The sequence below is a fragment of the Brachypodium distachyon genome, chromosome 2, assembly GCF_000005505.3.
Source record: "Brachypodium distachyon strain Bd21 chromosome 2, Brachypodium_distachyon_v3.0, whole genome shotgun sequence".
Taxonomy (NCBI): domain Eukaryota; kingdom Viridiplantae; phylum Streptophyta; class Magnoliopsida; order Poales; family Poaceae; genus Brachypodium; species Brachypodium distachyon.
Genome location: NC_016132.3, coordinates 54,645,031 through 54,667,862, shown reverse-complemented (window position 1 = coordinate 54,667,862; position 22,832 = coordinate 54,645,031). Strand labels below are relative to the sequence as shown.

Sequence of the window (22,832 nt, the reverse complement as noted above, 5' to 3'; positions counted from 1 at the left end):
AAACAAGAAGCTGATTAAAAGCATGAAGCAATTCCATGAAATACGGAACAAGGTTTAGCTCCATCTTGCTGAAGCCGACTGCTATATAAGCACATAGGAAAGGTCATGAATTCCTTTGTTTTGCAGTACTATGTATAGCCTACTTTTGAAAGCATCACTAGTGCAATATAAAAACACTGCAAGGTAAACAACACTAAACAGTTCTTCATTACTTTTGCCGACTAAGTATTGGGGTTTGAAGGTTCCAAACCCTATGAAGTGAAATAGAATATGTTAGTGCATTATAAGATCTTAGACATTGAAGTAGCAATCAGCAGGCCAGAAACATACTAAGATGTTTGTTTCTAGGTGCTTGAAACCCGAAGATCTATACGTCTGGTGGAACAAGAGAGTGGATGAAAGAAATTCAGAACACATGACTATAGATTACACACTGTTTTTGCACACAACTTGTTGCAAATAAGGGAAGCCCTCCCACCAATAGCATCAACTGCTTCACATTGTAACTAGGTTATATCACCCCTCAAATAATCTCTCAATAGAAGATAAAGTCAATCTACCATACTCATGTGGTAGTATCAAACCTACACCAAATGGCACAAATGAGAATTCATCAAATATGTCCTTTTACAATCTCGTATAATTGTCAGGTACACAAAGCTTATCACCAGCCATCTTATAACAACCAATGGAACAACTTTTAATGGCAAGAGAAAAGTCGCAAACAGGTAGCATTAGGGCAAAATAAAGGTAGTCAGATCACACGAAATACTCAACAAAAAATGATAATTATTTGGACATGTTTAACCATTCGATGTGTTAACTATATAAAACATGTAAGCCTCAAAATTTAACAGTATGAAAGATGCACAGTTCTCCACTTCTAGTGCACACTCTCTTTCTTTTTTGCAATATGGTTTTTATCTCCAGCAATCTTCTCCAAATTGCAGAAATAAGATAACATTAAATGCTCATCTTTACCTATAGCATTTCATCTCCACACTAACTAACATCAATAAAGAACATTTCTTCAATCACCATTAATTTGCCTTACGCAATTCCCTGGGGAACCTGATATCCTAATGCTATGTACAACAGCTGACAAGCAATATGGACAAATGATAGACACACACTTCACGGGAATGAACAAAAGAAAACCTAACACTGTATAAGATTTGTGTGGCATGTTACACAAGGATTCAGCCATATTTTCCAGGAAGACAAGGACGATTGCAGCATGAATCATACTCAACATAAGTTCAGCCACCAACATCACAAATGCTCATGCCTCAAGACTCAAGCATCTGGAACTGATAGGAAGTACTGAGACATAAATGCCCTAAATCTTATCTTGTACTCCTTTGGTGAGATTACAGTTGGAGATAAATTCTTGGGAACAACAAGTGATGTCTTCACCCAAGACTCCAGTTGTTTGTCCCAGGTATATTCCCTCAAATAATCAATAATTCCGAAAACAAGTTCCTTATTCTGTTTGTCCACTCCAACAAACAAGGAGTAATCCATGACATTCATGCGCTGAAAGCATAGGAAATGCAAATTGTAAGCTTCAGAGGTGAAGGAATGGACATGTACCTTTCTTGAAGGAATGCATGTATACTCGAGAAAAAAAAACATATAGAGCAAGCGGCATACATACACACAGAAAAGATGTATCGTTCCAAATAGCTCGTTCCAAGAAGTTTTTGGCTTTTCCTTCAATGTAGATAGGCATGGTCCGCATGTCTTCAATAAAATTTTGATCCAACAGTACACTTTCAGGATTTTGTAAATCAGCAACATATCGTGAGAAAAGAGCACCCTTCAGATCATATCTACGCAGTATGTTATGACCAAATAAAAGATTTTCCATAACCATGTAATTAGTCCTTGTCTCCTTACCGTTCCTAATTTCCTTGACCTGCAATATTGCTACAGAGAATTAGGCTATATACATTAGACGAGACGAGCAATTAACAGTACAGAGCTTTGCAGAAGATTAATTATGGACCTGATATATTCCCAGAATTTTTGCAAGGCAGGTAGAAGTAGGGTTGCCTGAAACCTGTGATACACCAAAATGCTTGAAGTATTCGATACCGAACTTTAAGAATGAGTCAAACTCTGTCTTCTTGATTTCTTTTATGATAAATCTGTCATCCATTGACTTCGCAAAAAAAGCCTTGCTCTTTCCACCTTGTGCATTCCATAATTTACAGCGGCTTATGGATGAAATATACACAAGTTCGGATGGGCAACATATCTTCCGAAGCTCATAGAATTGCTTTGCATATATACAAACAACAGTATATTTGCTCTTCAAAGCTAGCTTCTCACTGTTCAGACAAATTTCAGGATGCATGTCTTTTATGGCTGTCAGAAATGAATCATAAAATCCAGATGTTGATTCCTCATATGATAATAATGATGCGTTGCTTAGGTCATGATCCTTTCCTAAAGATTGATTTGAAGATATAACTGATGACGGCATAGAGGTACCTCTGACCAAGTTGCTAGGTGCTACTTTATCAAGCTTTCTTGTAGCTAAAACTTCATCCTTTACAAACGCAGATTCAGAATAAATTCCTTGTTGTTCAGATATAGCTAGTGCATAAGCAATAATGCTAGATATCTCTTCCTCAACAACTGACAAGATATTACCACAGGGACCAACAGTAAAATGCATCAGGTCGATTTGACGTTTGAGCTGTTTCAGTGATGAGGAAGACGGGCTGTATTTGTTGATCAGACGAAATTTATCCAAAGAGCCTTCTTGAATTTCTTTCTTGTATCTCATTTCCAAGTGACTGAACTTATTCCAGACCCATTCTCCTGCATCACTCGCGAATTCCAACAAGTTTCGCATCGCAGGCAAACATTTACTTGACGCAACACAGTACATTTCATCGCCTCTGGCTGGTGCAGGGTCTGCATCATTTGTAGCTGGTACAGCATTTGGTTTCTCTGAATAAATATGGTTAGCATCCTGAAAAGAGGAGTCGATTTGATGGGACCCATTTTCATTAGCGTCATCTGGAGAAGACAGATGTAGCCGAGCATTTGATTTCTCAGTTAGCTGTCCCTTCTCTGAAATTATACCACCACAGGAAGAATTTATAGTTGCTTCTTGTCTTTCCATTCTAAAATTTGGGACAGATAATGTGTCGCCATTGTCAGCAATTTCTATGCCAAAATTTGGGACAGAAGGCGTGTCCCCATGGACAGCAATATTTTTTGAATTCCTCTGCTCATTCTCTGGTAGGCTTTTGTGGATAGAATTGTCTGAAGGCGTGGCACTAATTTTACTGTACTGGAGAAGATGATGCAAACGGACATCCCAAATGTAGAATCCAAGAAGAAGTTGCTGATACAGCCAGTTCAAGCTAAGAATCTCGTGAGCACATGCCTCAGGGTTTGCAATGTGGTCAAATGCCTTTGCAGAAACCTTGTGTAGACAGGATATGTACACATGTCAAAAATAGTTCTCAATCCATTGGTCAGGAAAAGAACGGGTGGGAAAATAAAATAGAGTAATAGACACATGTGGCTTACCTCAATTTCGTTCTTTTCTTGCGTAAGCATACTACTGACTTCATAAAATAATCCCTCGTATGCCGAAATGTTTGAGTTTTCCCCCATGGATGGACGAGAGTAACTTGATTTCAAGCCTTGCATTATGTTTTCAATTTCAGAGAAGAGTAGCTTCCATTTAAGAAGGACCTTCAAGAATAGAAGTATGTTAAGAAACAACAATTATGTAGCTAAAGGAAAATGTACAGCTGCAGGAAAATATTTGTAGAAACACACATTATTAACTTCAACATCAAGCCATTCTTTTCCGTTTGGGTTATGAAACTCCAAAGTCATTGGTGGCTTCAAAGCAGAATATATTTCAACAGATGAGTATCTGAACATAGCAACTTTGGATCCCAATCTGCATGTCATGAGACGATGAAGAAATTTTAATGATATCATGTTGAAAATGAACTACTCCCTCCGACCCATATACTTGTCGAAATATTACATGTATCTAGACACTTTAAACATAGACACATCCATATTTGGGCAAATTTGAGACAAGTAATATGGGTCGGAGGGAGTAGTACTATTTTTATGTAGGAACATGTTACTGGCATTTACCCAAAGAAACGTAGGCAGTCCCTATGCAGCAAATGCCCACATGTCGACAGCTTCTTAGCAGAAGAATGGGTCGAGAAACTGAGTTCCAAGAACTTCCCAAATGAGAGATTGCGTGCAGAGGAAGAGATTATAACCCTCTGTGTGGGCTTACCGCCGCATCTCAAGCACCTGGTCCACATCCAAATTCTTCCTTGACCCTCACCAGAGAGTGTTGCCTCTGATGGAAGGCTTTTCACAAAAACAGTAAGGGTACCATCATGGTGGGTGTGAGAGTACATGTGAGCTTCTGGAGGCTCACCACATGATAGGCAATTGTGTTTCTGTAAGTATTGTACTTGTTAGTGAGACATAATTAAATCAAATGAATGATCTATAAAGTTAACCAAATAATTAGGATGTATGACCTCACTAAGTAAAACATCTTTCAAATATCTCCCGAGAGATGTGTCAAAGTACCCATAATAAGTTATCCTGGAAAGATGGCTTTGCTCGCAAACTGCTTTATTCCTGATATGCTGGCTGGACATCGAAATTAATATAGTCTGAGGGTTTATAGAAGTCCTAGTCTCTGTGCACATTTCGTCATCAAATGTTTCTTTCTTCTGTGTATTTACTTCTTTTGAAGTGGCAGTAAAGGTTGACCCATTGCATGAAGTTGACTCAGAAGAGTTGAAATATGATATGTCCCCAGTAAGATTTCTCGATGGATCTGGAACACTCAACGATGAATTGGACTGAATTCCTTGGCTGACAGGATCTATGGAATTCTTGATTTTTGAATCATGAAGATGCAGGGATGTAGACTTTTCAGTACTAGCAAACTCTTTAGCATACTGCTCATCAGAAGTGCTACTAGGAACAAGCTGAGAATCGGTTTTTAAACAGTCTTTTTTCTGTGTGGCAGTTTTTTCTTTTATAAATAACCTTTGATCAGCAAAAAACGAAGTTTCAAGGATCAAATGGTAAGCTGCAAAGACAGTGAAGTGAAGGACACGCTTGATCTTCTTCAAATTTTCACGTGTTGATCCTTTTAGCAATATCTACAAAAACAATTTCAACCTAATCAGAAACAATAAAAAAAGGGCACGCTAAATTCGATACTGAACAAAAATGACAATGTCAGCACGACCAAGTATGCAACAATGTGTATGCCATGCACTTGTGTTGTCTATAAAGCTCCTTGAAGCAATTAAGGATAAGCATGGCTGAAATCATCACTACATCTACTTTTAGAACTTCCAAATAATACTACTCCCTACGATCCTAAATTCTTGTTGTTGTTTTAGTTGAAATTTGCACTAAAACAACAACAAGAATTTAGGATCGGAGGTAGTACTTAACAAAACAGCATAATGGTGTTACCAGCAGCACTATGAACAACTCGGTCCAAACGGTCAGAAAATGTTTGTCTAACTTCATAAATACAATTTCAAGATATAGCATAAACAGCAAATTAGTTTGCCCTATCAATATAATTGGACTCAACCACACAAATAAATGCAAGCTAAGAATCTTATTTTGGGCCTTGGCAGTGAAATGATCTGATCCAATTCGATGCACTTGAAACATGATGAAGTGGTCTAACACCCAAACTGATTAGCTTCGATAACCCTTAATATCCTCTTTTTTACATAAAATTCACAAAAGGAACTTTCATGTCCAAAAAAGAGAACAACATATCTTTTATATATAAAAGTAACCTAACATGAAAGGAAGTTAAAATTACAGGATTATAGAAAGAGGAGAGATGAAGTAAAAATAATAAGAAAAAATCATACTGTGCATCCCAAAGGTTCCGGGAAACCTTCTAGAAATAAAAATGTTTTGATTGACCTCCTTCCCTCCTCTCCAGTTAGATTATGCTCCTCGACAACTTTTTCAAAATGGAGATATTCACATTGTTTAATAAGATTGGTTTTCGTACGAGCATCCTGCAATGTGATAATCGGAGAACCAGTGCAACGAGCAATTCTTTCCAGACGATGGATATTCATGTCACTGACCAAGGTAACTCCTTGTTTCTGAACATATTCATTTACATTTCGTGAAACGGATTTCTCCACCAATATAACATCAGGCTGGCACTTGCCTATCACATCGCCAAGAGTTTTCTCCAACTGCTCGCTTTCCTGATCAATGGTGATGAATAGGAATTTTATAAATCTTCTTTATCATCGGAAATCTAAAAACTTATTGTTTATCATCTGAAATTTGCACAAAGCAAAATAAATAAATTTGGCTAAGGGCATGCATATACAGTTGCACACCTGTTTCATTGAATTCATTGACGACAGCCCTGTGGAAGAATGACCAATGGCACCCTGAAGAATTAATATTTTAGGATGCTTAATGCTGGCACGCATCTGCTTATGTGCAGCACTCTTCTTAAATACAAGACCGTTGATCACTTCACTAGCAAAGAAAGAGAGTGAGGATGCGGAGTTGGGTCATAATAAGGCAACAGAATGAACAGTACAAGAGAAATTTTAGTGCGTTACCTCTGCTGGCAAGATCCTGAAGCTATGCATTTCACCTTTACATACAATCCTGGATCCATTTCATTTCCCTCATTGGCCTTAGGCTTGATGAGTAAGGCAGCACGCCATGATAACAAAGCAACAATATCAAGCCAGATATTACCAGTTCCTCCATCTGAGAATGTGAACCCTTCGGCAGACAGAAAACGAGTTACAAGGATCTTGAATTGCCCATTCATAACTTCTGACATTGCTTTCTGCAATTGGTCTTCACAGATATTCTCGCTTCTCTCCTCATCAAAGCTAAGATTGAAACTTGACCGACCCCATCTAGTATCATTACTATCACTATCATAGTCATGATTAGAAAGAATATCAATATCATCTTCTTTATTTGCTGGTTCAGGTGGTAACCAAATGAGAGGATCTGTACCAAAACTGGGCAATACTGGTGGATAGAGGTAGTCAATTCCACTCGGCAAGTCAGCATCTGACTTCATGTCTGGCTCGGTATTCAATATATTGTTGTAAACTATAGTGTTCTCCTTTGCACTATCAAGTTGATCCATAACTTGCTCGTTCAAAGGAACTATTTCACCTCCTGGTATGGGAAGGCTAGTGACCTCTTCGACAAATACCATATCGGATTGTTTATGGTCGTTGTATTCCAATGATACACCATGCTGTGTTCCTGTAGGTTGGTCATTGGATAGGGTATCTTGATGAGGGTCAGAAGATACATTTGTGTCCAACATAACATTAGAGGCATCAAAACGTTCCTTGGTGGCACCTTGATCAGTCTCCAACTGTGGCTGACAAGATAAAGTATCTTCGTCTGCCGGAATGGACAAATTAGCAGAATCGTCGAATACAGAAGTATGACTGAGTTGGCATTCTTCCACTTTTACTAGACTCCCTTTTCCTTCCTCCAAATATTCATCACCGAAGAAGATACCAGGATGAAGTTGGCTAGTATCTAGGAGCTCAATTTCCTCTTCAGAGTCAGTATCCATAAGGGAATCAGCTGACAGAAACACAAGACATAAATAAATTTAGGTTAAGTTAGCAAATGATCATAATGATAGGAGTGGTAGTAATTTAGCCACGAGAGAATAGTGCAGGAAAAAACTTACTAAATCTTGAAAGGCAACTAGCAAAGCTGGAGAAAGAACTTTCTCGGCTAAAACGAGGAGTGCCATAAGGAGTGCTACAAGGGCTTGTTTGCATGCTCAGCCGTTCCATCTCACCATTAATAAATGATGATTTGTTACCATGGCCACACTTCTCACAGCAAGAATCACTACAGGCAAGGACGTTATAGACCCCATCAATGCTAGCCTCTTCTGATTCACGTGCATGACACATTTTACTCATGACACAAATTTTACAGATTATTGCGCCACAAGTATGACCACCTGCAAATAAAGTAACACTGGAATCATCTTGCCTGCTAATCTCAAAACTGGAGAGACTACTCATCACATCAGACATTAAATATTAACCATGGTAGTATAAGACATTCACAAAGGCCCAGAGCAGGGGGAAAAACAATCGCAAATAATTCGTGTTGGGCATGTCTAGTCAACAACTCAACATTAGTTCACTGATTTATATTTCCAGCTGTTAATTTATGATCTTGTCAGTTTACACCCTTAGACCAGTGGGACTCACAAAAAAACTCGAGCACTGTTAATACTTCTCCTGAACGAGGTGCTAAAATACCTCAGTATACGCATAATCGAAGAGAGAGAGAGAGAGCATGTATAAAATGCAAGCATTGGGGGCAAATACCATACTCCTATTTGACAGAACAATAAGCACTGAGCGAATTAGGGATTGCAGTCGCAACATCACAGAAGAGACATAAAAATTACAGAGATAAAGGTAGGCGGCGGTGCAGGCAGGAGCGCTCGCCTACTAGGCGGCGGCAGACGATGCGACGGCACAGCGCGACGGAAGTGGCGGATGCAGAGGCGACACCCGGTGACGAGGGAGCAGGCTGCGGGCGGGGAACACGCGTGGACGACGCCTGCTGCGGAGACGACGCGGCGGCGCAAGCCCTGCGGCGGCAACTCACAGACAGCGCAACAAGCAAAAAACAAACAGACGGAGAAAACAAATGCCTCGCGGTCGCCGACGAGCTACTCGCAGAAATCAATACGCTGGCGATTGCTTCGAATCGTAAAACAAGTACCCCGGAAAACAAAACCACCTGAATCGGGAAAACGCTAGGCATCAGAGCTTACGTGCGGGCGGGGAGAAGGCATCAGAAATGGAAATCCACCGGGCGAATCCGTCGCCACACACACACACAGAAAAGCCGCAGAACGGGCACGCACGCCCTGGTGCTCTTGACCGGCGGCGGCGGGCGGGGGTGTCGATCAGCGGACGAGCGAAGGGGTGGATGGGAAGAAGAAGAAGAAGGATGACGCGAAATCTCAGACTCGATCCGAGTTCGGACGGGGTTGGGGTGGGGGCGAAGGAGACAGGGAACGGAACAGGGAACGGGATGCGAGATTTGTATTTTTGGAGAGCTGTAGATGTATACGGCGGAGTTTTAATGCTCGGATGACACGGACGGGGGGCGGGCCAGATGTGTTGTCGCGCAGTGGGATCGCGAAACGGTCCCGCGCATGTTTCAATCCGTGCGAGGCCTCCCAGGTGTAGAAACGGCTCGCCTGCCCCGGCGCTGCTGAACGCGACCGAGTGGCGAGTGGGGGAAAACAACGTTTCGTACTACTGCTGAGGCCGCTCAAGAGCGCGCGGAAGTGAGGCCGCTCAAGCAAACATTCTCCAGGCTGGAGCTGTGGAGCAGGACCTGGACCCAGGTCGCAGGACACAAATTGAAATAGCGTGTGCCGTACATGATCTGGCTGGTATGCATGTGACGTGAGGTCGATTCATGATTTTCAATTTTCAATTTACTTGAGATGTCTCTGATAGTCGCATGTACACACGGATTTTGAGTCCTAGTACGTCTAGGGTAGATACTTTATGCATGTTGCCAACGAGGCAACGTCATCACCCATGACCTGAGTAAAAATGACTAATGAGTATTGTACGTCGCCGACACGCTCGCCCGGCGTACGCGTTTCCTATGATTGCTGGGCGGGCCGTCGAGAATTATTGGATATTCGTTGGTTTTGGGAACCAGGAGTTTTTCTTTTCTCTTTTGAGAGAGAAGGAAGCAGGAGTTTGAATCCAAGTACCCGACTAGTATTTCTGTTGGAGCCGGCCGCTGCGTATCCACGCTACGACGGCGTCGAGATGTTGATGCTGCCGGTCCTCCCAACACAGAAGTGGAGTCTAAGAAAAAAACAAAAACTCAGATGTGAAAAGAGTCCAGTGCAGTGGCTCAGCAGTTCGGCACGGCAAATCTTTTGTACCCTTTCGGTAATTGATATGAACCCATGTTCACTTTCGGACAAAAAATAAATAAACTAATGTGCCATGTGGGTGGACGTAAATTCAGCGTCTACTGCGACCGAGATGTAGGCTCGCAGCGTCTGACGTTCTGAAGGCATGTTTACGGTTAATTTTCAGGGATAAGTTGACTCGTTCAATATGCTTTATATTGAAGCAAGCTTAATTACAAGAGAGCGCCTTTCTATACTCCAAATGCAAAGATAAAGTCAATTTAGACGAGGGAATCGAGCAAGGTAACACGTTATCATTGGCCGGCAAATGGAGATATTCGTTGCTCTCCTAGCTCGTGGGGCATCACCCAACTTCCAGTCGTTCTCGCCGGATGACAATTGGCGAACGCTTTACTATAAAGAAAATTGCTGTAACTCTCACGAATGGTTTGTCAGATTAAAGGAAATAAAGCATGTCTGTGAATCGGTCCAGGGTGTTACAGTGGAGCTTCACTTTCTCAAACAACATAGTAGTAGAATACGATTATCGGCCCCGCGTTATTCTCACAAAGAACACCGTGTCAAGGGTCGACATTGTGCGATTCGAATGCGTCTCCATGCCATTGCACCAGCTCAAAAGGCGAAGAGAAAAGCTCCACATGAAGGTGCCGTTTGGGATATTGAGTTTTTTCTTATAAAGAAATCCTGCGGGTACTGAATTGCTTCCTCCGAAGTTCACTGTTAAATGAAATATCAGTCGAATTTTGCGTCACAAGCGGGCCTTAAGAGTTCTTGTATTTTTGTGTTTCCATGTGGATACAGATGTTGCTGAATGCTAACCAACAGTTTTTTCCCCTTGAAACGTGCTAACCATCAGGTAAATTCAGGCATCGGCGAAAACATTGCAGCATGAGGTTATGACGGGGCAGGCCTAGCACCGCAGACACTAGAGCCCAGCACATTTGAAATTGGGTGAAATCACACACAATGCAAGAGTTTTTTTTAGCCCATTATCTTAGATGGGCTTTGTTTAGCCGAGCAATTCTTTTCTTTCGGCCCCTTATCCACATCCACGACACCCACATCCGCTCCCCACCGAACCCAGCACCATGCTAATGCAGCTGCCCGCCGTGGGCGCGGCCACTGCGGCACCGCTAGCTCCGGTCAAGGCTGCCACGGCAGCAAGTCCCCGTAGATACCCCCCCATACGACTCAGCGCATCTCCTTCCACGGAATCTTCTCCTTCAACCTCGGCGGTCTCCGGCCAGCGGCTCCCGCCGTCTGCCAGGCATTCCCGCGAGCACCTGGGAGGCAGAAACAACGTCCCGGCAAGGCCCTCCAAAGGCCGGGTGTTCTTCCTCGACGTCAATCCTATCTGCTTCCGTGGCTCCCAGCGCAGCCTCGGCGCCTTCGCGCGCTGGCTCTCGCTCTTCTTCGCGCACGTCAGCCTCCGCGACCCCGTCGTCGCCGTGAGGACACACTCTCACAGACCCTACAAAGGATGATGCTCCTATTAGTGATTCTGAATTTCTCTATCTCTGTGCTAGGTTTTGGACGGGGTGGGCGGGAACGAGTACAGGAGGCGGCTGCTGCCGTCCTACAAAGCTCACCGGACTCGTGGAGTGGGCAAGGGTGCCGATTCGCGCGTGGTCGACGTGCTCCGCGAGTGCAATGTGCCGGTGGGTAAACCATAGATGGCATCATAGCAAACACAGATGTATAATATTAAGTGATCCACAGTTCTCTCTTTGCTAGAATGCCGATGCTAATTTATTTGTAAACGGCGAATTCAGGTTGTGCAAATTGATGGACATGAGGCAGATGACGTAGTGGCTACCTTAACAGAGCAAGTATTGCAGAAAGGTTTTAGAGTTGTCATTGGCTCACCAGATAAGGACTTCAAGCAGCTGATATCTGAAGACGTTCAGTTAGTAATGCCCATTCCTGAGATTGGCCGGTGGTCATTTTATACACTCAGGCATTATGTTGCACAGTACAAGTGTAATCCGACAGCAGATTTAAGCCTTAGTGAGTAGATATTCTGTTTATTCATCTGCAATTCTTCAGTTTTTTTTTATCTTTTAGCGCCTGCTGTATCTGTTCACCTGATGAATTACAAGTTATGCTGCACAGGATGTTTCATGGGTGATGAAGCAGATGGTGTTCCCGGAATCCAGCATCTGGTTCCTGGTTTTGGTCGCAAAACTGCAGTAAAACTACTGAAAAAACATGGGACATTAGAGAACTTACTTAATACAGCTGCAATTAAAACTGTTGGCAAGGATTATGCCCAGGACGCACTCGTGAAGCATGCGGATTACTTGCGGAAAAATTATGAAGTCCTCAGCCTGAAGAGGTATGAACTTTTCAATATCATGAACACCATTAACTTTCAACTTTCCCAGTTCAACTGATCATATCTGTACCTTGTCATGTATGCGCAAGTTATGCATTGTCGAGTCAATATAGAGCTGTGCAGGAACCTGCTTTTTTGTCACGCAGGTGTTCACTGGATGTATGGGTAACATATGTGTTTACATTGAAATGCATTGGTAGCCTTTGTACAATTGGACCTAATATTTTCTCCTGGTACAGAGATGTAAATGTTCAGCTTGACGACAGATGGTTATCGACAAGGGACACTTGCAATGACACCAGTGTTCTATCTAACTTCATCCTTAAATTCAACGAGGGCCAGAAGTTAAATAGCAGGTGAATTTCAAAATATTGTACCTAGTTTCTGAAGAAGTTGAGAGTATTACTGTTTGCTTGTTCATAGAACTTCTGCGACAGTTTTTTTTGTAACATCTGAAAATAGATGTCTATCTAGATTGGTCAAAAACTATACTCGTATGATCACAAGGACCATGGCTGACACATGATTGCAAAACTGAAATGAGTATATTGTTGGATCAATTCACTACGTAGTTCTTGGCCTGGGGATTCTAGAGTACTTTGTTATGGTAGCTGCTAGATGTCTAAATATCCTTTTGCAAACTATTACTCCGAGTAACTCATGCTCTGAAGATGTCAGATGTAGTTAACTTCTGGAACTTTTATCGTTTGGCTTCTGTTGTGTCATTACTCAAGAGTGTGTTAATGACCGTTGTAGGTTCAGAACCGGAACGGACAGAAGCAGTATCTAACCAACCCGCTCTTTGTCTGGTTGAACAAGCAGGTGATGTTGGCTACAGAAAACAGAAATGTGGTCTCTGGTTCTGGACCACAGTCTAGTACGTGCAGCCATGGCCAGTGGGAGTCATCCTCTCATCAAGACATGCTACCTCAGCACTTTTGTCACGCTAGTAGCATATCATAAACCAACACATGTTCAAGAAGGTAGCATCTGCAGCGCACGTCGTGCTTACAGATACAGTGTATGTATCATCGGATGCTATTAGTAAATCACTGATACTCGGGGTGAATTGAATACTGTATGTTGGTCTAGGTTTGAGGAACGCTGGTCCCATATTGCGAGCCTTTGTTATGGCTGACCAGATTGTCTATATCTGATAAAGTCGATGTGGATAATTAGCTCGATTCCAGCTTTTTCTCTTGTTAATTGAGTTTGACAGTGAAAACTTTCACAATGGGCCCTGAAGAATGGGAAGTTACACAATGTTCCGAAAGAGCATCTTATTGCCTCGAGAAGAAGCATGTACTGAGCCTGAATTCTGGATCTTCTTGGTCGCATCCAACTCATGCAAGGCTCCAAAACGCAGCAGCACGAACAGTGGGGCATCGGTTTTGCGACCGTTGCCCCTGAAGTGGAATCCTATGTCCGACCTAGGAACAGCTTCAAATCCTAAGGGTTTTTTGATTGAAAGGATTTCCTAAGGTACTTTGGAGAGTTCTAATCCTTAATTCCACAAGATTTATTTGCACTAGATTTAAAGGAAATTCAGACATTCTAATCTTTTGGTAAGATTGGTATGCATGATTAAACATCTATTCAAGCTTGTAGTATTTGAAATGTCACGACAGTTTAATTATGTGTTTTTCCTATTCCTACCGTAAGCCGATGTATACTGTTTCAGAATGTTCTCTGTTTTTTCACGCGTGCTGTTTCGTCGTGCTCTTGCACAAATTGTGGCATAAGTAGCAACTATTCAACTCCAAGGTCCAAACATTACCAAGGAGGGTTAGGATTTTCATCTACTGTGTTTTTCATCTACCGTGCTCTTGCGAACTTGCCCTTGCCGCCCAGCAAACAGGATCACCGGGGTGAGCAAGTAGAGCTTTTCCGGTTCCCAAAAACATGGCAATACCAATGCGCTTTAGATTTTCACCTTTCCCTTCTTTCTTTCCATACTCTTCATCGACGCTCCTCTGTTTCTGCACTGTCCTTTACCTCGGCATGAATGCAGACCATGATCTACTCTGAAATCTGAATGCAGGTATGGCTACTCAAACGTGCTCGACCCACAAAATAATGGGAGATCTCGTACACGACCATGTGCTGTGTTCCAGTTCAAAAGAAACCCCTCTCCTCGTTAATTCTTCCACCTGGGTAAAGACTAAGACGCGATCGGAGCGTTACCCCGAGCTGCCCCTGAACTATTCCTTCCGAATGATCAGTTGCTTCTCGAATCGAACCACTGACGGACCGTTTGGGCCCCGGAGGAATCCAATGGGATGAGTCACAACTTATGGAGCCATGTGGTACTACTACTTATTACTCCGTTCCAGTGTCTCCCTACGGTCCATGGTACGCCGCCGCGCGTGATTTGCTCTGCCTCACCCGGCCGCTTGTCGCACGTCTCGACCCTGCGTTGCCGCGGCCTTTGCTTCTCCTTCAGCTGCTTTGCCCTTGCAGCGTCTCATCGAATAGACTGGGTCCGAACCGAAAGCCTCTGGATTCGGTGGAGCTGCCGCACCTGCACGCACGCTCGCACAGTGATCTGGGTGGGCGGTACGGCCGTTTCCATCTCGGCGTGGTCGATGCCGATGGCAATGGCCCCGGTTTGGTCCCGGGCACCACTGCACCCCGTACCCACCGTAAGCCCAGCCCAACTGCGCGAACCACCTGCTTGCTTCCCCATCGCCCCGCGATCGTCCGCGCGCAGCCAGCTTGGATCGTTCCCAATTAAATAGCCCACGACGGACGTGCCCGGCCGGCTGGCGGGGACCCGATCGAGCGGGGACAAATTAAGGAGCGCTCCGCGCGCGTCCATCGATCTTCCCTAATAACGTGTTCATTCAAGCACAAATGGACGCGCTGCATGATCCTCCAGATTCTAGAGGACCACCACATTGCTAATTTGCTACCCAGTGATCAAGGCTTCCCAGAGATCCCCTCTTTGATCCTATTTCAACCCGGGATCTCTCCACTTTCCATTACTGTCATAGCGGAAAAAAGAAAAAAAGCTAGCGGCACTCTTGCGAGTCTCTTGTGTAAAAAGGGAGGATGACGTACGAGTCTGAACTTTCCTCCTCCTCTCGTCGCTGGACGATCTCCTTCTCGCTGTCGGTTGGCTCGAGCCGCACTCGCCCCCGTGACGGTGAGCTCCTCCACCTCCGGGATTTTGAGTGCCTCCTCCTTCTCGATGCTGGCGGCGCAGTGGTTGACTCAATCTCTTACAAACCCGATGCATTCACATACGTGGGAGGCTCTCTTGTGTTCCCTTGCCATATTGTGCACGGCGTACGGGGTGCGTCTAGCACGGCTTTCCTGGCATCTACACCGGAGGTTGTGGTTGTGAGTTCCATACCATGTCGGTCGCCTGCGCCGGGTCTGGTGGGCGTCGCACCAGGGTTTCCTCCATGTCAGGAGCGATCTCCACGTCGTGGCGTCCCTAGGCCTGGGCCTCCTACCCGCGCCATGTCGTGCGAACCGGGGGTGGCGTCGCTACTACTTCCCCTTCGCTTTCATCCATCGGTGAGGCCGTCTCAGATCTAGAACTCAGTTTCGCTCACTTTTGGTCTCGTGCTAGGGTTCCACCTCCATCACCTCGGGGCGCTTCGTTCGGGTGGTGGCCGGAGAAAATCGCTGGGGATTCGCGTTCCTTTGCTCAGGTTGCCGGTCGGTCCCTGTTGCCAGCGGTTGCGAGGCCGCCGCCGATGGGAGATCGGGGGGCTCATTTCAATCGAGGGCACCGCCTCGATGGCTTCGGTGCTGGCCGTCAAGGGCGTGGTGCGGGACGCTTTGATCGTGGCTCGTACTCGTAACAACGTCTGGCAACGCAACTCACCGGAGCAAGGCCAGTCCTCCAATACTGGAGGAGGTGCTGATCCACGTTGGGATGAGGCGGCGCAAGGGCAAGGTGGTGGTCAACGGGAGCGGTGGCGTGAGGAAGCGCACCCTGAGGAGACTGCTCCTGCGGGCGTGCTCCTCAACAAGCCGCCCCTCGGGCAGATCTGAATCGCCCCGCTACTGGTAACATCGATTCCCGCTCTAATTGTCGTGGATCTGGTCATCTGGCGGCTCGTTGTCCCCTTCTGCTTTGTGAAAGATGTGGTAGATCTGGTCATCTTGCTCCTACTTGCCAAGTATTTCTTCCTTAGGACTTTGTGGCTTCTATGTGTGCTTTTCAATTGAATGGTCATGGTTTCCATTACATTCATGATACTGCATCTACTAAACAGTTGAAGGATCTTTCTAGTAGCGTTGTGATTTCTGTGATTTCTAGGGTGGCTTCTAAATCTGAGATTGAGGTTGAGTTTTATAACTTTTTTGCTTTGGGGTGGCGTTGCACTGCACGCCTCATTGGTCCCAATCAGTATGTCATGCGCTTTTCTTCCGCTAGAGGTTGAGAAGGCTTGTTATCGTGGTACCTTTCGTATGCATGACTGTAATGCTATTTTGAGTTTGTCTCCTTGAACCGTTTTTGTTGGAACTAAAACTGAGATGCATACTGGGTGGGTGAATGTGAGGAACATACCTCCTGATGAGCGCAATGAGAAAAATGTTGCCTTTGTTTCGTCTCTCGTGGGTGTTCCTCTGGAGATCCACTACTCTGCCTCTTCGATCATAGATACTGGCGAAAGAATTCAATTACGACCTGACTCGCCTGCGAGCTCGGGCGGCCGCCGGGCAGGTGCTTCTTGCCCTGTCACTCCTGTCAGGGCGGTGGCTCCATCTCTGCTGCTCTCCTCTGTGATGTCGTTCCACTTCTCGGCTCACCGTGGTATCGTTCTGACAATCAAGCATGCGCGTCCGACACGTTGGGCAAGATACAAGTCGGTAAATATTTCCCTAGTTAAGAAGAGCCTGCAACCAACCAAACCAGACAACATCACAGCACCCAGAACACGGGGTCGACATTAAAACCAAGTATCTCTCCCCGCCAAGGGACCCAGGGCATATATGGAGGAGCCCGGGAACCGGAGACACGTCCGGGTGTCCCGGAATAAATGGGCGCGGAAACGTCAAACATGACAATGGTGCATGTCCATGGCACCTGTCGCACGGCGCCACCATTAAAGCCGCAACTAATAAAAGGGCCCTCCTTCCCAAATGCCTTTTGTGCGTGCAAAGACGGATAGGGGCAAGGTAGGAAAAAACACACACACAGCGTGCCAGTCCCCAGGGTGCTACTCCAATCCCGTCCTTCTACGAGACTACGAGAGCTGTCGCTACAGGAATTTGAGTACACAAAGCGCCGAGCACATGGCCAAGCTGGATGGACATGACACGGAACCTTTGCCCAATGCCCTTTTGGTTCTTCGGTTTTTTTAATCGCCTCTGCCGTTGTCGTAGTCAAAGGGAAAGGAGACTGCACAGTGAGTACAGACAGAGCCGCATTTGCTTGTTCTTTTGCCTTGTTTATTATTTGCGACAGTGTCGGGCTTCGCTTTTTCCCCTTCGGTTCCCGCGGGCTGTTTTCGACGGACACAAGTCGATGACAACCTTGGACGCCGGCTCCTCCGCTGGGGTGTTTCCTCCCGCCCACGCTTGATTAGTTTATGCCCATCATTTAACAGTTGCCGCAAGCCTCGCCTTTCTTTGCTAATTTTGGCCGGCTGCCTTGTCCTCTTGCCGTTTGTTACTTTGTTTTCTCAAAGCAGGGGGCCAGGTAGAGGCAGGTTTAGACGTATGCTGACTGCTGAGTTTGCTTTACATCCGTGAACATGTGTTAGAAAACGGTTTCCTTTTCATGCAAGTAGTGGAAGGGTAATTTCAGCTTTGGGTGCAACTACGACTCATGATCACTAGTTTTAGCTGTGAATGAACTATCATGATCACAATGCCATGGCAGCATACTCACAATGCAATGCAATGTCCACAATTGTCGTTCAGGGTTTTTCTTTGTCTAGATTACAGTTCAGAGTTGTGACACCAATAACTTGGCAAATGATGATGAAGAGATCCTCGCATGCTGGAAATGGTCGAGGCAATCCTAACGTACACGGAGGGCACACAACTACTTTGAGGAAAATGGAGAGACTGAACAAATCAAGTAACATGGTATTGATGAATGATGACAGTACTTCTAAATGTAACATGAATCCAGAGATGCAATGTACAGACACATTTACAGAGCAGCAGATATATATTCTTCAGTCCTTGCTCCAAGTTTTTCTCCTCTGCACTACCCTCAACAACAACCATCACGATGTCATTATATCATATCAACCTCTTCTTCCAACTATCACAAAATCAAGCTCTGGTCTTAAATAACCAAATGAGGAATGTAAACCAAAAACCACAAAACCATTAAATTAAAGAACAAAAGGTTTATCTTCTTCTATCGGGGAACAAACCCCAATGGTGACCATAAACTGTAGGGATCCCAGGCAGCTGAAGTCTCAAACAGACTCGCTGGTGCTCTTGACCTTGGATCTGTAAAGGAGCTTCTTCTTCTTGGATGCAGGGTTGTTGATCGTTAGCACAATTTTCCCGGACTCGCTGACCTTGAAACTGCCTTTCATGATTGGTTCCTCGTTTGCAGGAACCTTCCTTGTTTTCTGCACAATGACGGTGTATCCGCCCTCAGCGTCCGGGGTGAACTCCGCCCCGTAGCTAACTTCCCAACCAAGCACTCGAAGCTCCCATACAATTGTTGAATTCTACAGAAGTACAAACCAATTATAAGCATCAACAATCTATGTTTCTGAAGAATTCATGAGCAAGCAATAAGTAATTTAGGATGTACAGAAGGCCAACCTCAGTGACAGGAATCTCAATGGTTTCTTTGGATGAAGCTTTGATGGTGAGCTCGGTAACAGAGTCAGAGGTGGTGAATTCAGGGTCATCTTCCTTGAAGAGGCCTCCGAACTGGACAGGAACTTGCTCCGGTGCGATGTATCTGAAATTCAATAGAGATGATGAGCAATAATTGAAAATCCAATCCCTCAAAGATCTAACAATAGGAAAACAATTGTCCACATATTGCGAGTAATACCTGAAGAGGGTCTCAGGTGACTTGGCCTGGCTGGCAAAAACGAACTTGCTTTTGGTGCGCTGTGTGAGGAAAGGGCTCATCATTTTGTTAGCAGCGAGGTACCACCATGGCACGTTGATGAACACCTGCATACCATGATCCAGCCAAACTTATGATCCCATTCCATTATAACTGTAATTACTGTAATATACTAGAAACCACTATTTCAACTGGGCCAATCCTGGTCATATTAGAAGAGCAGGTAAAGTATGAACAAAAGGGAAAGATCCCCGACTTGCACTATGATTCCAAGCTATGATTGCTTAAGCACACGCCAAAAGACACCAGTCAACTCAAATCGGGTCTCAAAGTTGACAGCATATAAAGGTCCAACCTGCTTTGGGTCCAATCATTATTTCTCTCCCAACGTTAAAAAATGTGAATGCATAGAGATTGAATCATCCGCGCAGAATAAGCTATGAGCACTAGATTTCAAACTACACGACCACAACATTGAGCCGTAATTACTGCAGTAACCGAATGCCAGCGAGGGAGAGGCGTTACCTTCTTGGCGATGAACTCGGGGTAGTTGTCCTGGAGCAGCGTGACAGCCTGGCGGGTGACGGCGCGGTGCTTTCCGAGCATGGGCGGCGAGTTCTTCAGGTCGGTGACCTGCACCATGGAGCAGATGCCGCTGGGGGCGAAGTCCAGCTGCGAAAGGATGCCGCGCTCCAGCAGCTGGATGCGCCACTTGAGGAAGCGCTCCCGCTTCTCCTCGTCGCCGAAGGCCTTCTCGTACAGCTCCTTGTCCTGGAACTCGCCGTAGACGTTGTAGCACACGGGGTGGCCCTCGCGGTCGGCGCCGCGGTAGAACACCACCTTCTCCAGCTCCGGGAAGGCGAGGTCGGCGTCGAGGAGCGACGCGATGCCGAAGCGCTTGCGCCACAGCACAGCGGACTTGAGCATCGCCATGGCCTCCTTCACCTTGAACTCGCGCGCGCGCAGGAACTTGAGGAGCACGGCGTCCGTGCGCTCGTCGTCGCCCACCAGCGGCACGCCCCAGATCAGCACGGGTTCTGGCGCGGCTGCCTCCGCCTTCGCCTCTGCATCCGGCGCCGCCGCCGGCTCCGAGGTGGCGGCGACGGTTTCCTCAATCGCTTCCGCCGTCTTGGTGCCCTCCTCGGTGGCCACGACGGCTTCCTCCTCCGTCTTCGGCTCGGCCGGCTTGACCTCCTCAGCTTCGGGCTCGACCTTGGCCGGCTCCTCAGCTGCTGGCTCGGCAACGACCTCGACCTTGAGTTCGTCGGCCGCCGCCTCAACCTTGGGCTCTTCCTTGGCCGGCTCGTCCGCCTTGGGCTCTTCCTTGGCCGGCTCGTCCGCCTTGGGCTCCTCCTTGGCCTGCTCCTCGGTCTTAGCCTCCTCCTTGGCGGGCTCCTCCGTCTTGGTCTCCTCTGCAGCGGCCTCCTTGGCCTTCGGCGGCGGCGGAGGGGGAGGCAGGTTGAACTCGCCGGCGGCGAGCGCGGCGACGATCAGCTGCTTGAACTCGTCGAGCGCCTTCTTCTCCGGGTCAGGCAGGTCGGCAACCAGGTTGCTCTCCTCCTTGAAAGACCCGGTCGCCTCGATGGCGCCCCCGTCGTCGGCGACCGCGCCCGTCTCCTCAGCCTCGGCCTCCGCCGCATCCGTCGCCGCAGGCTCCTCCGCCTTCTTCTCCACCTCCGCGGGCGCCTTCTCAGTCGCGACCACCTCCGGGGCCGGGGCGGCAGCGACGGCCTGTGGCTGCGGCTCCTCTGCCATCTCCGCGAGCTGCTTCGAGCCTGTGCGCGCGAGAGAGAGCGAGAGATAGAGAGAAAGGCAGGGGAGAGGAAGCTTGGGTGTTGTGTTGGGACTACGGTTTGGGGGAGCAGAGATATAGGTAGAGTGCGGCGGCGAGGGGAGGGGGGAGGAGAGAGCAAGGCTGTCAGAGTTGGGAGGAAGCCAGCTTTGCTCTGCTGCGTGCGCTCTTGCGTTGGCTGGAAGAGCGGCGGAACCCAATTACCCAAAGCAGCTCCAGGGGCAAGGTCCGCATGCAGCTGTTTTTTTTTTCAAACTTCCAATTTTGATGACGGAATAATTGCTGATTTCCTTCGGGGTTTTTTTGTGTGTTTTTTGTTCGTGCTGCAATGCAGTGCAATGGACAGTAACAGCGAGTAGTAATTTGACCAAGCCAGCTTTTCCCCCTTATTATAAGCTTTCACTCTTTTAGCTCAAAGCATTTTTTATTTATTTTACTACTCCCTCGGTTACATATTTCATATTAATTGACACGGATTAAATACAGATGTGTATTAATCCGCACAAATTAATATGGAATGAAGGAAATACGTAGTCCAATACGTCAAAATTGTTGGGAAAGAAAAACATTTTTTCTTTTTCTTTTTCTTTCGAGAAGGAGGGCTGTCCCTTTTTTCTTACTCGAACGCCAATAAGACAATTATGTTTTTTGTCATGCCCGGCAGCACATAGACAACGGTGGTTGCCGCGCTGGCAAGTTTGGAGGCTTTCAGGATCCTATTGTGCCGACTGAACGTTTTAAAGGGAGTTGTGGTAGTGTTGGGACCACCGTGGGCTAGGATGTTGGCTTGACTTTGCCAGAGTGGCGTCGCTACATTTTGCGACCGGATGACATGGATTGTGTCGGTTGAGTAGGAGAAGTTTGTGAGACGCGACAAGGTTGGTTATGAGTGAAAAATATGATGAACGGTGCCGAGCGCCGTGGGAGGTGAGGCTCCAACATTATGATCGACAGCTTAGAAAAGGGCAACTACACATCATCAAATTGAAGTTTCCGAATAATATGACAAGGTAGATGCTATCGAAACAATCCTTTTATTACTACAAGCCAATAAACATGTCAGTATCAGACTTGCCACGAGAATTTTACGAGATGAGATCGATGCAACTTCATTTCAAAGCCTACCTAGATTCTACAAAATGTATCTTACCTTCATTTTTTGTGTTTTGCAGTTTGGTTTGTTTATCGAATTGGAAAATTGGAAACGGGCCCAAAATTTGGGAAACCAAGTGATTGACCGCCATCCCGATGACACTTATTATATATTCAATCTTTGTCATATCAGACAACACGAAGACAACATTGTCGAGTTTGGAAGCTTTTGGGTTCATCATCGATGTCTACAAACACACACAAGACATGCTCGAGGGAGGCTCGGTGTACCGTCATTGGATACCATGTGTTATGCCGTTACGGTGGTTGAGGAGGAAGAGACAGTGAAACGGGCAACATGGGTGGTGGGAGTGGAAGCAGGGACTGAGTGGAAGAGAGCACGACTGGCGAGGTGGGGGTGGTAAAGCTTGGTTATCGGGACTAGGAGGAGACGATGGTGGATACACGTCATTAGATTTGAGCTTTCAGAGACAAGGCTGATGTTCTTGAGACAATCCTTCATAGGTACAAGCCAATAACATGTTTTCATTAGACTTTCTCACACGATTTTTACGAGATGATGTTCCAAGGTTTCCTAAATCGTATAAATGTACAT

At 45.9% G+C, this 22,832-nt stretch overlaps 3 protein-coding genes across 7 annotated transcripts; 1 reads left to right on the top strand and 2 right to left on the bottom strand.

Moving 5' to 3' along the window:
• Positions 1 to 769: 769 nt before the first annotated feature.
• On the bottom strand, positions 770 to 9,141 carry LOC100844458 (putative 1-phosphatidylinositol-3-phosphate 5-kinase FAB1D). Of its 2 annotated transcripts, none has more exons than XM_010234329.3 (12): positions 8,861 to 9,140; positions 7,748 to 8,029; positions 6,636 to 7,638; positions 6,405 to 6,549; positions 5,916 to 6,266; positions 4,542 to 5,177; positions 4,138 to 4,457; positions 3,805 to 3,931; positions 3,550 to 3,717; positions 2,009 to 3,442; positions 1,658 to 1,918; positions 770 to 1,536 (listed from the first exon to the last, which is right to left on the bottom strand). In XM_010234329.3, the coding sequence occupies exons 2-12, from the start codon at positions 7,986 to 7,988 to the stop codon at positions 1,297 to 1,299; spliced, it is 4,926 nt and encodes a 1,641-aa protein (XP_010232631.1). In that variant the 5' UTR covers positions 7,989 to 8,029; positions 8,861 to 9,140; the 3' UTR covers positions 770 to 1,296. The 2 variants fall into 2 exon arrangements, with proteins under 2 accessions (XP_010232631.1, XP_014755015.1); XM_014899529.2 differs by having other exon boundaries at positions 1,346 to 1,536; positions 1,654 to 1,918; positions 8,861 to 9,141.
• A 1,879-nt stretch (positions 9,142 to 11,020) lies between these two features.
• Positions 11,021 to 13,599, top strand: LOC100839076 (5'-3' exonuclease). Of its 4 annotated transcripts, none has more exons than XR_002964075.1 (7): positions 11,021 to 11,439; positions 11,518 to 11,649; positions 11,764 to 11,998; positions 12,104 to 12,326; positions 12,416 to 12,485; positions 12,566 to 12,682; positions 13,149 to 13,599. XR_002964075.1 is itself a non-coding variant. In XM_003564700.3 (6 exons), the coding sequence occupies exons 1-6, from the start codon at positions 11,080 to 11,082 to the stop codon at positions 13,150 to 13,152; spliced, it is 1,071 nt and encodes a 356-aa protein (XP_003564748.1). In that variant the 5' UTR covers positions 11,024 to 11,079; the 3' UTR covers positions 13,153 to 13,599. The 4 variants fall into 4 exon arrangements, 2 of the variants coding, with proteins under 2 accessions (XP_003564748.1, XP_010232630.1); XR_002964074.1 differs by having other exon boundaries at positions 13,083 to 13,599; XM_003564700.3 differs by lacking the exon at positions 12,416 to 12,485 and having other exon boundaries at positions 11,024 to 11,439.
• Positions 13,600 to 18,357: 4,758 nt separating this feature from the next.
• Positions 18,358 to 21,312, bottom strand: LOC100838457 (patellin-3). Its single transcript, XM_003564698.4, has 4 exons — positions 19,858 to 21,312; positions 19,315 to 19,439; positions 19,077 to 19,218; positions 18,358 to 18,979 (listed from the first exon to the last, which is right to left on the bottom strand). Exons 1-4 carry the CDS (start codon positions 21,085 to 21,087, stop codon positions 18,719 to 18,721), a joined length of 1,758 nt encoding a protein of 585 aa, XP_003564746.1. The 5' UTR covers positions 21,088 to 21,312; the 3' UTR covers positions 18,358 to 18,718.
• Between the last annotated feature and the right edge of the window lie 1,520 nt (positions 21,313 to 22,832).

Excerpts from the sequence above, each read along its gene's own strand:
- LOC100844458 (XM_010234329.3), bottom strand. The coding sequence starts at position 7,988 with ATGAGTAAAATGTGTCATGCACGTGAATCAGAAGAGGCTAGCATTGAT. Across the intron at positions 7,639-7,747 it reads TAGTTGCCTTTCAAGATTTA|CTGATTCCCTTATGGATACT; the intron begins GTAAGTTTTTTC and ends TGTTTCTGTCAG. Across the intron at positions 1,919-2,008 it reads AAATTCTGGGAATATATCAG|GTCAAGGAAATTAGGAACGG; the intron begins GTCCATAATTAA and ends GCAATATTGCAG.
- LOC100839076 (XM_010234328.2), top strand. The coding sequence starts at position 11,080 with ATGCTAATGCAGCTGCCCGCCGTGGGCGCGGCCACTGCGGCACCGCTA. Across the intron at positions 11,440-11,517 it reads TCCGCGACCCCGTCGTCGCC|GTTTTGGACGGGGTGGGCGG; the intron begins GTGAGGACACAC and ends TCTCTGTGCTAG. Across the intron at positions 12,683-13,082 it reads GGCCAGAAGTTAAATAGCAG|GTTCAGAACCGGAACGGACA; the intron begins GTGAATTTCAAA and ends TGACCGTTGTAG.
- LOC100838457 (XM_003564698.4), bottom strand. The coding sequence starts at position 21,087 with ATGGCAGAGGAGCCGCAGCCACAGGCCGTCGCTGCCGCCCCGGCCCCG. Across the intron at positions 19,440-19,857 it reads CCGAGTTCATCGCCAAGAAG|GTGTTCATCAACGTGCCATG; the intron begins GTAACGCCTCTC and ends CATGGTATGCAG. Across the intron at positions 18,980-19,076 it reads TTGAGATTCCTGTCACTGAG|AATTCAACAATTGTATGGGA; the intron begins GTTGGCCTTCTG and ends GTACTTCTGTAG.